At 39.9% G+C, this 15,992-nt stretch overlaps 1 protein-coding gene across 25 annotated transcripts in view; it reads right to left on the bottom strand.

The window, feature by feature from the left end:
• The window catches only part of NPNT (nephronectin), a 100,419-nt gene that overhangs the window by 67,039 nt on the left and 17,388 nt on the right, over window positions 1-15,992 (bottom strand). For 9 of the 25 annotated variants that reach the window (XM_086406936.1, XM_086406914.1, XM_086406938.1 and 6 more), the window contains one exon: window positions 12,337-12,387. The exons of 10 other annotated variants lie outside the window; for them this stretch is intronic. In XM_086406936.1, the coding sequence (XP_086263062.1) occupies window positions 12,337-12,387 (51 nt within the window). Of the gene's footprint in view, window positions 1-11,930; window positions 12,066-12,336; window positions 12,511-15,992 lie in introns of those variants that run through there. 6 more of the 25 variants (XM_086406931.1, XM_086406932.1, XM_086406929.1 and 3 more) reach the window with 4 other exon arrangements.

Below are 15,992 nucleotides of genomic sequence, written 5' to 3'. Positions count from 1 at the left end.
TAGGTGTTGCGAGAGGGCATCAGAGGGCAGACACACTGAAACCATAATTACAGAAAACTAGTCAATCTAACCACACTAGGACCACAGCCTTGTCTAACTCAATGAAACTAAGCCATGCCTGTGGGGCAACCCCAGATGGGCGGGCATGGTAGACCGGTCTGACAGAATGTGGTCCACTGGAGAAGGGAATGGCAAACCACTTCAGTATTCTTGCCTTGAGAACCCCATGAACAGTATGAAAAGGCAAAATGATAGGATACTGAAAGAGGAACTCCCCAGGTCAGTAGGTGCCCAATATGCTACTGGAGATCAGTGGAGAAATAACTCCAGAAAGAATGAAGGGATGGAGCCAAAGCAAAAAGAATACCCAGCTGTGGATGTGACTGGTGATAGAAGCAAGGTCCGATGCTGTAAAGAGCAATATTGCATAGGAACCTGGAATGTCAGGTCCATGAATCAAGGCAAATTGGAAGTGGTCAAACAAGAGATGGCGAGAGTGAATGTCGACATTCTAGGAATCAGCAAACTGAAATGGACTGGAATAGGTGAATTTAACTCAGATGACCATTATATCTACTACTGCGGGCAGGAATCCCTCAGAAGAAATGGAATGGCCATCATGGTCAACAAAAGAGTCCGAAATGCAGTACTTGGATGCAATCTCAAAAACAACAGAATGATCTCTGTTCGTTTCCAAGGCAAACAATTCAATATCATGGTGATCCAAGTCTATGCCCCAACCAGTAACGCTGAAGAAGCTGAAGTTGAACGGTTCTATGAAGACCTACAAGACCTTTTAGAACTAACACCCAAAAAAGATGTCCTTTTCATTATAGGGGACTGGAATGCAAAAGTAGGTAGTCAAGAAACACCTGGAGTAACAGGCAAATTTGGCCTTGGAATATAGAATGAAACAGGGCAAAGGCTGATAGAGTCTTGCCAAGAGAATGCACTGGTCATAGCAAACATCCTCTTGCAACAACACAAGAGAAGACTCTACACATGGACATCACCAGAAGGTCAACACTGAAACCAGACTGATTATATTCCTCACAGCCAAAGATGGAGAAGCTCTATACGGTCAGCAAAAACAAGACCGGGAGCTGACTGTGGCTCAGATCATGAACCCCTTATTGACAAATTCAGACTTAAATTGAAGAAAATAGGGAAAACCACTAGACCATTCAGGTATACTGCTACTGCTAAGTCACTTCAGTCGTGTCCAACTGTGCGATCCCATAGACGGCAGCCCACCAGGCTCCCCCGTCACTGGGATTCTCCAGGCAAGAACACTGGAGTGGGTTGCCATTTCCTTCTCCAATGCATGAAAGTGAAAAGTGTAAGTGAAGTCACTCAGTCGTGTCCGACTCTTAGCGATCCTGCGGACTGCAGCCTACCAGGCTCCTCCATCTATGGGATTTTCCAGGCAAAAGTACTGGAGTGGGGTGCCATTGCCTTCTATGACCTGAATCAAATCCCTTATGATTATACAGTGGAACTGAGAAATAGATTTAAGGGACTAGATCTGATAGAGTGCCTGATAAACTATAGACAGAGGTTCATAACACTGTACAGGAGACAGGCATCAAGACCATCCCCATGGAAAAGAAATTCAAAAAAGCAAAATGACTGTCTGAGGAGGCCTTACAAATAGCTGTGCAGAGAAGAGAAGAGAAAGGCAAAGGAGAAAAGGAAAGATATTCCCATTTGAATGCAGAGTTCCCAAGAATTACAAGGAGAGATAAGAAAGCCTTCCTCAGCGATCAATGCAAAGAAATAGAGGAAAACAACAGAATGGGAAAGACTAGAGATCTCTTCAAGAAAATTAGAGATACCAAGGGAATCTTTCATGCAAAGATGGGCTCGATAAAGGACAGAAATGGTAGGGACCTAACAGAAGCAGAAGATATTAAGAAGAGGTGGCAAGAATACACAGAAGAACTGTACAAAAAAGATCTTCATGACCCAGATGATCACAATGGTGTGATCACTGACCTAGAGCCAGACATCCTGGAATGTGAAGTCAAGTGGGCCTAAGGAAGCATCACTATGAACAAAGCTAGTGGAGGTGATGGAATCCCAGTTGAGCTATTTCAAATCTTGAAAGATGATGCTGTGAAAGTGCTGCCCTCAATATGCCAGCAAATTTGGAAAACTCAGCAGTGGCCACAGGACTGGAAAAGGTCAGTTTTCATTCCAATCCCAAAGAAAGGCAATGCCAAAGAATGGTCAAACTACCGCACAATTACACTCTTCTCACACGCTAGTAAAGTAATGGTCAACATTCTCCAAGCCAGGCTTCAGCAATACGTGAACCATGAACTTCCAGATGTTCAAGCTGGTTTTAGAAAAGGCAGAGCAACCAGAGGTCAAATTGCCAACATCCTCTGGATCATCAAAAAAGCAAGAGAGTTCCAGAAAAACATCTATTTCTGCTTTATTGACTATGCCAAAGCCTTTGACTGTGTGCATCACAATAAACTGTGGAAAATTCTTCAAGAGATGGGAATACCAGACCACCTGATCTGCCTCTTGAGAAACTTGAATGCAGGTCAGGAAGCAACAGTTAGAAGTGGACATGGAACAACAGACTGGTTCCAAATAGGAAAAGAAGTACGTCAAGGCTGTATATTGTCACCCTGCTTATTTAACTTATATGCAGAGTACATCATGAGAAATGCTGGGCTGAAAGAAGCACAAGCTGGAATCAAGATTGCCAGGGAGAAATATCAATAACCTCAGATATGCAGATGACACCACCCTTATAGCAGAAAGTGAAGAGGAACTAAAAAGCCTCTTGATGAAAGTGAAAGAGGAGAGTGAAAGAGTTGGCTTAAAGCTCAACTTTCAGAAAACTAAGATCATGGCATCTGGTCCCATCACTTCATGGGAAATAGATGGGGAAACAGTGGAAACAGTGTCAGACTTTATTTTACTGGGCTCCAAGATTGCTGCAGATGGTGATTGCAGCCATGAAATTAAAAGACACTTACTCCTTGGAAGGAAAGTTATGACCAACCTAGATAGCATATTCAAAAGCAGAGACATTACTTTGCCAACAAAGGTCCATCTAGTCAAGGCTATGGTTTTTCCAGTGGTCATGTATGGATGTAAGAGTTGGACTATGAAGAAAGCTGAGCACTGAAGAATCGATGCCTTTGAACTATGGTGTTGGAGAAGACTCTTGCAAGTCCCTTGGACTGCAAGGAGATCCAACCAGTCCATCCTAAAGCAGACCAGTCCTGGGTGTTCATTGGAAGGACTGATGCTGAGGCTGAAACTCTAGTACTTTGGCCACCTCACGTGAAGAGTTGACTCACGGGAAAAGACTCTGATGCTGGGAGGGATTGGGGGCAAGAGGAGAAGGGGACGACAGAGGATGAGATGGCTGGATGGCATCACTGACTCGATGGATGTGAGTCTGAGTGAACTCCAGGAGTTGGTGATGGACAGGGAGGCCTGGTTTGCTGCAATTCATGGGGTTGCAAAGAGTCGGACACGACTGAGCGACTGAACTGAACTGAACAGTAGCAATGAGCACACATAACACCCATATCTTGGTTTCCAAATACCATTCCACAATAAAACCAGGGCTGAAGCAAAGAGGCTGGAATATTTTGCTGTGACAAAAAGCAAAGGCATATTCAAAAAATTATAGAAACAAGTGAAAATGACACAGGAGCTACTTGGAAGTGTTCCCACTAGCCATATTTGACATAATTTGAGCACCAAAAAGAATAAGGATAGTAATTGATAACAACTGAATAGTCAAGGCTCTGGTTTTTCCAGTGGTCATGTATGGATGTGAGAGTTGGACTATAAAGAAGGCTGAGCGCCGAAGAATTGATGCTTTTGAACTGTGGTGTTGGAGAAGACTCTTGAGAGTCCCTTGGACTGCAAGGAGATCCAGCCAGTCCATTCTGAAGGAGATCAGCCCTGGGATTTCTTTGGAAGGAATGATGCTAAAGCTGAAACTCCAGTACTCTGGCCACCTCATGAGAAGAGTTGACTCATTGGAAAAGACTCTGATGCTGGGAGGGATTGGGGGCAGGAGGAGAAGGGGACGACAGAGGATGAGATGGCTGGATGGCATCACCGACTCAATGGACATGAGTCTGAGTGAACTCTGGGAGTTGGTGATGGACAGGGAGGCCTGGCGTGCTGTGATTCATGGAGCCGCAAAGAGTCGGACACGACTGAGCGACTGAAGAACTGAACTGAATAATGAAAGAATCCATGGTCCAGAGTGATTCTAAAAAAGGAGCACAGAGCTCCTCTTTACAGAATGCCAGCAAACATGCAGAAGGAATGACAGAATCTGAAAAGATAATTTTACAACCACGACTGAAATAATTTGAGTAAAAATTATCCATAGATGTTAAAACTTTCCCTGGGTGTAAGTTTGTTAGGGAACAGAACATTCAGAGAATGTCAATGTATCACCCCATGGGGTACTTATTCATTACAAAGAGAAGGTGCCTTTCAGTGGAGAAATCTGGTAGACTCCTTAATCAAGTGATCAAACTTGGCACCACCAATTACAGAATAAACTAACATTATGTGCAATGGTAATGTCATAATACATGATCACCTATGTAAATTTTTGCCAAAAAGGTTTAACCAGCATCTAATAATGAGGAAACTTCAAATTCAGGTCTACAAAAAAAGTAGGTCTAGAACTGTTCTAAGGAATGTCATCGAAATGAAACATCTATGATTGGCTCTGGATCCAAAAAATCCATAAAAATCATTTGGAGATAATTTGGGAAATCTAATCATGGACTGTTTGCTACATACTATTATTGTACCTATGTTAAATTTAAGTGTGACATGGTATGCATGCTAAAGTATATAAGTACAAAGAGCCATTATATCTAGATTACTTTCAAATGGCTCACTAATTGTGTGTGTGTGTGCAGATAGGGGTGGGGAGAGAGAAAGAGAGGGGAAAGAGTGTATGTAGCATACCTACAAATGTGTAATATGTTAACAATTGTACATGAAAAGTACATGGCTATTTACTGTTGCTATACTTTCAACTGCTGTGTAGATTTGAAATTTTTCAAGTACAAAAATGGGAAAAATGTATAAACAAATGTAGTATGATATGCATACCTTGACAAATATTACTGAATTACTCTGACAAATATTTCTTAACTTGTGGGCTTCAGTGTACTTAGTGCACTCTAGAGAAGGGGTAAGGGCCACGTGCTGGAGTCAGAGCCCTGGGTCCCAGGTTCACCTATGCAGAGTATCCAGCTCTCTCTGCTCTGAAATGAAGACTACAGGTTGAACCAGAGGAAAATGTCAGCGCAGCCATTTTTTACTTAAAAAGCAGTAAGCCAACAGGGTGCATATAGAGTTTACCCATAGGTTTATGGGGATGATTGAATGAGAAAATCCAAATAAAGTACTTAGAACAGTACCCACCTCATAGTAAGAGCTCAAAAAAAAATATCTATAAACAGAATTATAAGAACAACAAAGACGAATTGCTACAGTGTCTAAGAAACTGTATTAAGGACTAGGGATAATAAAATCAGTAAGAGATCAAGTTCTCACCCTCAACTACGAAGTCTAGTAAGGAGAGAGAGAAGTAAGCAAAGATATCTTAATAACAGATATATGTAGAGGATACAGGAGAGGAAGCGGTCAATTACATAGGTTTAAGGGAGTCAGAAAAGGTTTTGGAAAGGAAATAGTGCTAACAGATTTCTTTCAAAAAAAGAAACTTATAAAACACCAATAGCATAATGTAAGAATTCGTTGAGATTATGATGAAACACAGACTTCCAGGTGGCGCAGTGGTAAAGAATCCACCCCTTAATGTAGGAGATATAAGAGATTCAGGTTCAATCCCTGGATTGGGAAGATCCCCTGGAGTAGGAAATGGCAACCCACTCCAGTATTCTTGCCTGGAAAATTCCATGGACACAGGAGTGTGGTCGGGCTACAGTCTGTGGAATTGCAATGAGTCGGACATGACTGAGCACACAAGCAAGCAAGCAATGATGAGAGACATATTAGGTGAAAATTATATTTGTTTTGGCTAAGGAGATGATGCTCTAATTTTGAATAGGGGTACTGAGCAATCATCAAAAAAAGGCCAGAAAGTGTTAAACTAACCATCACCACTTCCTTCAGTGACCAAAATCCTTACGTTTAAAGGAGAATGAGTTGAGCCATTTATTAACCATTTTAAGATGGAACCAACTTTGTGACTGTACACAGAAATGCAGGATGTGAAGCATTTTGTCAGTGCGGCTCACTTTTTTTTTAAAGGAAAGCATTACTTCACTAATTGTTCCAAATTTATCTGATGGAGGACCTTACACAGAAACTTGGAAACAAATGTCCATCAAAAAGGGATTGCTTAAATAAGTGGTGGCACAAGGGTCTTGCTGCCTCCAGGATTGTGGACTTCAAGTCAGGTATCATCTGCTGTTAGAGCGACCTCACTAAAAACAGGCTTCACCATGATTTCACCATGCCATTCTCCCCACACACTCACTGACTCCCCTTCATGTTTACTTGGAGCTCATCATGCTGGTTCTAACTTTTTGTACGGCATTCAACACCACATTTCACAATCTGACTCCTGCCTATCCCACCAGTCTCCTCTCCGGTCATATCCACAAACAGACCAACTAATGGTAGTTCCCAGGAAATCACATACTCCAATACTCCCACGCTTTTACACAGACTGCTGTGCTTCCCTTTGTTTGCTGGCCTAACATCTAGACAGTTTCAATACTCAGCTTAAATAATATTTGCTTTAGCCCTTAATTCTGATTTTGGGGCCCTCCTCAGCACCTTCATAAACCTCTGTGCATAACTCTGCCATAAATTATATATATATGTGTGTGTGATTCATACACACACACATCATCCTATAGTATCACAAGTATTATTCTTACCTAGCTCCTTCTCTAGACTTTGAGCTCTTTAAATACACAGTATCTGCTCTGAAATTTCACACAGTCTCCTAACAAAGACAGGCATGACAGGTGTACAAGGTGTTAAAAGAATATAGAAGAAAGAATTTCTCAGCAGGCAGACAGGAGTAGAGAAAATGTCAGGAAAGGCTTGCAAGAGGAAATGTGAACTGAATCTTAAAAGATGAATAGGAATTCACCACGTGGATGGGTGAAGGGCCTTTTCTTCAAAACAACCAGCATAAGCAAAGCCAGAGGCGCAAGAAGCAGCAGAGGGTCTGGCAGCACAAGGGTAGCCCACTGTGATTGTGTCCAAAAGGCAAGAAAGAGTCCTTCTAAGATAAGGCAATCACCAGCTTAAAGACTCTCATACTCAAAGAAACAGTATTCCATCCATAATGGCAAACAATCAGTCGATTATAAGAAGTAGATGTCACAATCAGACAATGCTTTATGTGTTTTCAAGCGTGTACATTGATTTAAGAACCTTCCTCAAGTGTTAAGATCTTTTATACAATATGTGGTAAGGTCATAAGAAAGGCAGACAAATTAAATATAGTTATTTCCTCAGTAAACTGTCTTTCCTAAAACTACAATCTGCTTAGTAATATTACATCATGTTCACATTTTTTATTTCTTTTATATAGAAGTGCCTGGTCCTTATACCTTCAAAGTACTGACTGAGCTAAAGAGGTATAAGACACAGTCCCCAGATTCATGGAACTAACAGTCTAGCAGAACAAATGATATAGATCCACAAATAATCCCAACGTAGAGCAGGATGAGACAGGTGCCACGCCAGCATTATAACTCAGTGTAGAGAAAGAGAAGACTTCCTGTCACTAAAGTCAGGAATGCAGAGTGAAGGCAGCATCTGAGCCAGGACCCGAGGCAGGGCTGAGTCACAGTATGTTCTAATAAGAAAGAACATAAACTTCTAACATGCGTGTGGGCTTCCCCAATGGATCAGCTGGTGAAGAATCTATCTGCAATACAGAAGCCACAGGAGATTGTGGGTTCGATCCCCAGGTCAGGAAAATCGCCTGCAGTAGGAAATGGCAGCCCACTCCAACATTCTTGCCTGGAAAATCCTATGGACCGAAGAGCCTGGCAGGCTACAGTCCAAAGGGTTACAAAGAGTCATACATGACTGAGAGACTAAGCACGTACACACACACACACACACGCATGCACACACACGCACACAAGTGTGGCTGTTCATTCCTAACAACAATTCACTTTGAGTATCTGCTTAGAATTAAAAGGGATAGTGATGGGATACAGAAAAAGTTAACCAAAAGGGGAAGAAAGATAGAATGTTTTAAGAGAGTGGTTCTCTTTTTCAGCCCTTGATATAAACAAATGTTGAATTACTCATTTCTTTTGGCTAAAGGCCAAAATGGTAAACTGGAAAGAAACTTTGTCAAGAACCGAAAACTGTCAAGAGAACGTTTCAGCCCACATGCAATACAGTATTTTCCCTCTCCCACATTCCTCGGATATGTTTAATGTTATTCTTCTATGGAGGAAGTTGTGAGGATTATTAATGTTGACTGAAGGTGATGGTGGGGAAAGAAGGTGCGAGCAGGACAGAGGTGAAGAGATCATTCAATCAACCCCAGCCGGTGCCCCACTCAGACCCGCCCTGGAGCTCTAGGCCTGGAATCCACCCACGTATCACATCTCTCCACTTCTGAGTCTCACAAGAACTTCATCAATGTCACATCCAACACTGAGGTCATCCCCTGAACTTTCTCCACCAAATCACACACCAGAAACCCGGGCATCGTCCTTGATTCTATCTTCCTCACACCATTCTCACACCATCTGCTATCATTTCACCGAATGTGAAAAAATAATTACTAAACCAAGTGCTTCACATTTTTTCATTTGATCTTCATAAAAAAAAAAAAAACCCTATAAGGTTGAGTTCTTATCTATATTTTACCAAAAAAGAAGCTATTTCCCAGAAAGGTCAGGTAAGTTTCTCAAAAACACAGGTCTGGTAACAGCTGGGTCTGACCAGGAAGCCTGAACTCCTCGCCCCTGTCCTAATACTCACCCCTCCATCCTTTCTTTTTATTATCCACCAATCCCTATTTTTCTCTGCTCCCACCAGTGTCGCTTAAGATAAAACTCGGATGTCTCGCCAGGTTTACTGTAACAGCCTCTAGCCCTGAGCCTCAAAAGGCTCTCTCTTAATTGCCAACCAGCAAAATGTTCAGCGAGTGGCCCCAGAACCCAAGTACCTACAGATCCTGGCGTCTGTCCTGAAGCAATGAGTCCTATGGGAGTGCCTGCTTCATCCAACAGGGCAGCACCAGGCAACTCCAGCCCACCAATTCCTTGTAGCAAGAGGAGCGACTGATTTATTAACAAAGCCTGATCACTTTTCCTTGGAAACACTGGAACCTATTTTAAAAAACGTTCAAGCTCTCTGTGAGCAAAACTACATTCACCTGTATGCTAGATTGGACCCGCTGCATGCGTGTATGCTCAGCCGTGTCCGACTCTTTGCAACTCCATGGACTGTAGCCCATCAGGCTCCTTCTCTCCATGGGATTTTTCAGGCAAGAATGCTGACCCATTAGAACGAGCTTATAACTTCTGAAATATAAATCTGATTGGGTAATTCCCCTGCTTAAAATATACACAATGCTCCTCTACAGCCCTGGGATAAACACTACTCTAAGATGCCATCAAAGGCCTTCTGCAAGTCAGCTCATTTCTCCCTCTCCCACAGCATCTGTCATCACAAACCCTTCAAACACACACCCCAATGCCCAGATGAAGGTTCTTACATTTCCTGGAATGTGCCCCTAACTCTGGCTTCTGAGGCTTCAGTGTATTTTTTTATCTGGCCCGGTGTCCTTCACTTGACTTAACCCTGAGGATACAGCTGGGCCACCAGCCCATCACTCTTGGCTGGGATGCTGCCCACTGTGATGGGCTTTCACAGTGCTTATCTCAAAGCACACCTGCATCAAAACACACCTCTCATCCAATACTGTCTTCATCTGCAGGCCTTCCACATGGACAGGGAATGACATCAATGCCTGTAGCTTCATCTTACTGATGTCTGCAGTGGTTGGCCCAGAATGAGACAGGGGATAGCCCTCAGTATGTAGCTACTGAATGAATGAATCACCTGAAGCCCACTGAGTCTGTGAAATCTTCCCTGATCCACTCCGGCAGTAGTTCTTCCTCTAAACAGCCTCAGCTCTTTAATCCCTAACTCTTGCCTACTTTAGAATCCAGGAAGGAATAAGAGACAACCATCTTATCGAAGGGCTTCCCTGGTGGCTCAGACGGTAAAGCGTCTGCCTGCAATGTGGGAGACCTGGGTTCGATTCCTGGGTTGGGAAGATCCCCTGGAGGAGGAAATGGCAATCCACTCCAGCACTCTTGCCTGGAAAATCCCATGGACTGAGGAGCTTGATAGGTTACAGTCCATGGGGTTGCAAAGAGTCAGACAGGACTGAGCGACTTCACTTCACTTATCAAATCAGCTCCTCCTAAGCAAGAGTCCATGTTTTACTAAACTTGGATTAAACTTTTACTAAAGGTCTCTCTCCCAGCCCTTAACTTAGCTCCTTACCTTTAGTAAGCTCTCAAATGTGTGTCAAATAAATCTCTAAGTAACTCTACATGTAATTCTACAATTCAATTCTTCCAGTTCCTTTTTCCTGGGCTAGGTAACCAAAACCGTACCTCATTCTGACATCTGCAAATGGATGTTATTAAAGAAGTGGAAAAGGAATGGTTCAGAAGCACAGGCAGTTATCCAATGACAATTTTTACTTTAGACATGAATAATTTGAGAAATTTTCTACTATTTCCAATGGATTATTTCCAAATGATGGGCATGGTAAACAAAATGTAATTTAAAACATGCTATATACCAAGGATGCTATCATGGACCCTGGTAAAACACCATTTCAAAGTTCAAACACTTATCAAGAACTGTTCTTCATGAGAAGGAGGCTTTCTCCTTATGGCCAGCAACAATCCTGCCAGTAGGTTTAAAGATTAGGAAACCGTGGCTCAGAAAACTTAAATAAAATATCTAGTATGTCATGGGAGAAGGCAATGGCACCCCACTCCAGTACTCTTGCCTGGAAAATCCCATGGATGGAGGAGCCTGGTAGGCTGTAGTCCATGGGGTCACTAAGAGTCAGACACGACTGAGCGACTTCACTTTCACTTTTCACTTTCATGCACTGGAGAAGGAAATGGCAACCCACTCCAGTGTTCTTGCCTGAAGAATCCCATGGACAGAGAAGGCTGGTAGGCTGCAGTCCATGGGGTCGCTAAGAGTCAGACACGACTGAGCGACTTCCCTTTCACTTTTCACTTTCATGCACTGGAGAAGGAAATGGCAACCCACTCCAGTGTTCTTGCCTGAAGAATCCCATGGACAGAGAAGGCTGGTAGGCTGCAGTCCATGGGGTCGCACAGAGTCGGACACGACTGAAGCGACTTAGCAGCAGCAGTATGTCATAGTTGGTGAGTCACAGGAAAGAGTCCTGAACCCACATGTGTTGGGGACAAAACCCAAATTATATTCTTTGGCACTGACTCCTTAACTTCAGCCATAGCTCTGATAGTTAATCCTACAGCTGACAGTAAATAAAAGATACACATGCTTTGATTTTTTAAGTCTCTCTGAACAGAAAAAGTCTTAACATTTATTTCTATAACTATCAAGCTTGTTCCCAAATGGTTTTATTAAAATCTCCCCTTAAAGACACTTTCTCTGACATGTAAAAGTATAAAGTACATTGTCTTTTTGGTACCAAATCCATAAAACAGAATTACACATATTTCACCAAAAATTTCCAGTTAAGTATCATAAGGATGATTTGTCAGGTGACATTGTTCATTTTCAAAAATATTTAAAACAAGAAATTCCTTATGCACCAAAATCATAGCATGAACACTCCTAGGTGCTAGTACAACATCTTACATATGCTATACAATAAAAATATTTCTTACCTGATTTTTCCATGGAGAATTAATGAATACGAGACACAATTCCCTCAGGTTAATGATAGGATGGTGTTAGTAATTTCATTTGGTGGATTTTTTTTTTTTTTTTTGCTTCTTTAAGTATTAAAAATATAAACTGTCCTTTAGGTTAGAATGGAGGTCAATTTATTAGATTCGTAAAACAGAAGAAAGGAATTATAAACTGAAATGGAAAAGTTTAATGTAAGAACTGAAAACAAAATTATGAACAGAATAAACACATCTCTAAGGAATACAGCTTCCCCCCAAAAAGCAACTCAAGAACACAACTAGTGTTAAGTTTTATTAATAACTTTATAAAGTTATTATTTAGAAGTATGCCTTTCAAGACATAGATTAGCTGAAATTATTTCAAAAAAAATGTTCATCTAACCTTTGAGCTGGCACCTTATCCTGGCTATTCTCTGCCTTAAGACGTAGAAAGCTGCAAAACAAATGTCCAAAAAAAGAAATTCCAGATCTTTTCTCTGTAAGGAGGCTGGACTTGGGTATTTATCAACTTGTTACATTCCCGGAGACTTACATATTTGCAACTTTCAGTGCTTTTCTGAAACAAACAAAAAAAATCTAGGACATGTTCAAAATAGTAATATTTTAGTCACCATTTTGTCATTAAAAAACATTCTGTAACAAAAATATTAACCAATAATTGAAGTTGTGCTATTCTTTCATAGTTCAAATTCTAAATTAAAATATTTCAGACCTCAACGACATTGTACCTTCCAGTCCAATTTTTAATCTTCAGAATATTAATGTTTGGTTCCAAGAGACAGTATCCTTTTATTTAAATGAATATTGGACAAAATATCTGAAAAAAAATTAAAACTTTTGATCAATTAGTAACCAAGGCTGGTAGTTTTTTAAATTGATATTTTTTTTACTTACCTGTTTCTTACATACTGTGTTTCCCTTTTCTCTCCAACTTTGAGAAGGGAATATTAAGGTTTTTTTTTCTTTTCCTTCCACAGCATTTTCTTCTTGCATGGCTGCTTTGGTTGTCAATAGCAACAGGAATTAGAGGGAAAGCTCAGCCATTTCACTCGAAGATACAAATAACCCAGTATAATGAAAGTAAATGGAAGAAACTTGAAACACTACTAGTAATGGTCAGGGTTCGACCAGCCTAGAAATCCTAGAGGTAAGGGAAGAGATGATTTTATTACTTCTCTTTTGGATCATGCCTTTATAGCATAAAATATTAGTCTTCTTTAAAGCATAAAATATTCACTCTAACTGTCCATTTGTGTTATTTGTTTGTATAATTTAAAGCGAGGTGAATAGAGCCTTCTTTGGGGTAGTATCAGAAGAAAAAAACTGTAAGTCCAATTTGACTCAAAGTAGCAGTTTATCGATCCAGAATGATTGTTTTATACTTTTAAAGGCACACATAACATTTGCTTTTTAGAGTATTATTTTCATGTCCATTGGGTTTACAAGTTAGCATGTTGTTTTTGTTATTGTTCCTAACTTTAAAAGAACTCCTGATCTTGATACATTTCTTAAAATAATGAAATATATCAGGCACAATCTAAGCAAAAAGCTGAAAATATATCGAAGCATAAATTGCAAATTATATTCTGGATCACATATTAAGGAAAACCAGGACTATGGTTATGTATGAGAAGGAAAAATATAAAAGGATACTGTTTCTTTAATACTCTTTAAATGTCAATTTTGAATAATCTATCAAGAAAAAATATTAAATGATTTAAAATAAAGGTGAAATAAGCTAATAAAGAATAGCAAACATCATTATTTTCTAACTAGTTATGTTAGTATCAAGCAGCCAAACAGTTCTGTATAGTTTATTTTTGTCTCATAATATCTTAGTTGGGTCACATTTCTCCTACTTCACTTAAATCAGTGTTGACACACATAGATTTAGCAAGTTTTATGGTATTGGTATCTACACCCATTAAATAAGACTTCCAGAATGAAATTTTAGCCGAGGTCCCATATTCTAAAATTTGCATTTTAAAACTATACAAAACTGCATTTTAAATCAAAGCAATGTTAAACTTGGAGTAATTATTTCCAGGAAGTTTCTGGAATCTATTCTCTAATGATGTGTAAGGAAATGTTCATAGGCAACCATCACCACAATTTTTGTGAAAGCTGCCAAAATAAAAATGCCCTACATGTATTTTTTGTGTGGTATAAACCCCACAGTGAAAAGCACTAAAATAGGATTCATTCGTAGCACATAATATAGAAACGCCTGTCCATTTTCTCCTGATGATCAGTTTTCCAACAGCCACTATAAAAAGCCATAGTGTTTAACACATGCAATTTTGCCAGCTCCAAGCCACCCAGTGAGAATTCTCAACTGCAGAAGTCTCTCCTGAGACTTGCCCCAGACCACTGCTTCAGTTCACCTGAGGTTCCCAGTGACACTCTGACTTTACAGACAGGTCTCCGTGATTATTAGGCATCCTTAAACATCATAAGCACTCTGATGACTTTATAAAATTGTAACTAACATAAACCAGAGAAGCTAAACAATTTGGGGATGTCTTTTCTTGCCTGCTAAACACAGGTCACAGATTTGGAGTCCATTCTGGGCCCTGGACAGAGTTAGGGAAAATAAGGGATAAGAAACCCAAAGGAATGGAGCCTCTGTATTATCCAAGGGGATCCCTATCTTATGGTGTATCATCACACAGCCTCTGAAGCATGATACACGCACTTCCTTCAAGGCGATAAATCCAGGCTCCCAGATGAAAGGGACTGGCCCTCCCAGACTTTGCACCTCTATCTTCCAACCCTAATCTCCAGCTGGAAAAAGCAGTAACTCTAAGATGTTCTCTATGTCCTAACCCAAAATTTCATGTATCTCTCATTGTCAAAAAAGTTAATATTGGCCCAGGAAACACTATTTATAGACAACTCTCCAACTCTGCATGTTTATTAAAGCAACATCCAAGACAACAGATCCCATGAATAGAATTTTGAGTAACAATCTGGAATCTTTCCATTCTTTTATAAGTATTTAAGTTACAAAATTCATTAAACCTCAACACAAGATTAGAGAACAGAACATTTAACAAATCTACAAATTATCTCTTCATAATTTTGTATTTTCTCCCCCCTTTTAATTGCTTAAAAAACAAAACAAAAAACCCCCACAATTCTGCCTTAATTAGGAAATAAGCTATGCAGGGGGATATCTTAATTTTGGACCATACACAAAGATGTAATGAACTTTTTAATTCATCAGTGATTTAAAAACAATCTAAGGGACAAAAGAACTTGAAACTAACCTTATCAATATGAAACACCATGAAATATTTATGTAATCAGATGAACTTAGGACAATTTATCTAGTAGAAACTATCGCCATAGTAAATTATATAAAATCATGTACCCTAACCCATGTATATTAAAAAAATACATGTAAGCTGCAATTTGTGTTTTTCTATTACTTGCTAGTTGTTGGCATGAAAGCATTTGGACAGTAGATTTCAAGTACCTACAAAACCTTAACAGTGAAAGAAAACAGGAGGTCACAAAGGCTTTAGAAAAATATTTTGGGTGGCATGAAGCTATATTCAGAAAGTCTATCCTAGGAGTTAGTTTCTGTGCTAGTTAGTTTCTCTGACCGTTTAAGGATTTTTCATAGAAACTGAGTTTGAAAACTCTGATCTATGAAAACAAGGCTAAAGTTTTATAAAACAGCATTGTTTTCAGCAAAGTTAAGCATAAATCCAAAAATATTAGTTTCTTCATTTGTGTACATCAGTGCAAATTTTAACTGTGATGACATAGTTCCTAAAACTTGAGAATAAGTCAGTAATATTTACAAAAGACAACTTTAACCTTGTGATTTAATGATGTTATAATAGGAAAACAATGTCAGATTTGGAGAATTTATATCGTTAATCTACAGGACAGTTAAAGACATATTGACCAAATTAAATGTTCAGTTTTAAATTTTATTTGATTCTAGAATACCCTCATTTGAATCATCTACAGCAAATCTTTAGTCTTAACTTGTATTTCCCTGGCATCTAGTACCTATGAAGACTGTCT

Source organism: Bos grunniens, chromosome 6 (assembly GCF_055505025.1).
Source record: "Bos grunniens cultivar Pamir isolate PY7600 chromosome 6, Bosgru_T2T1.0, whole genome shotgun sequence".
In the NCBI taxonomy this organism is placed as follows: Eukaryota; Metazoa; Chordata; class Mammalia; order Artiodactyla; family Bovidae; genus Bos; species Bos grunniens.
The sequence above is the reverse complement of the archived record's forward strand: the minus strand, read 5'-3'. Positions and strand labels throughout refer to the sequence as shown.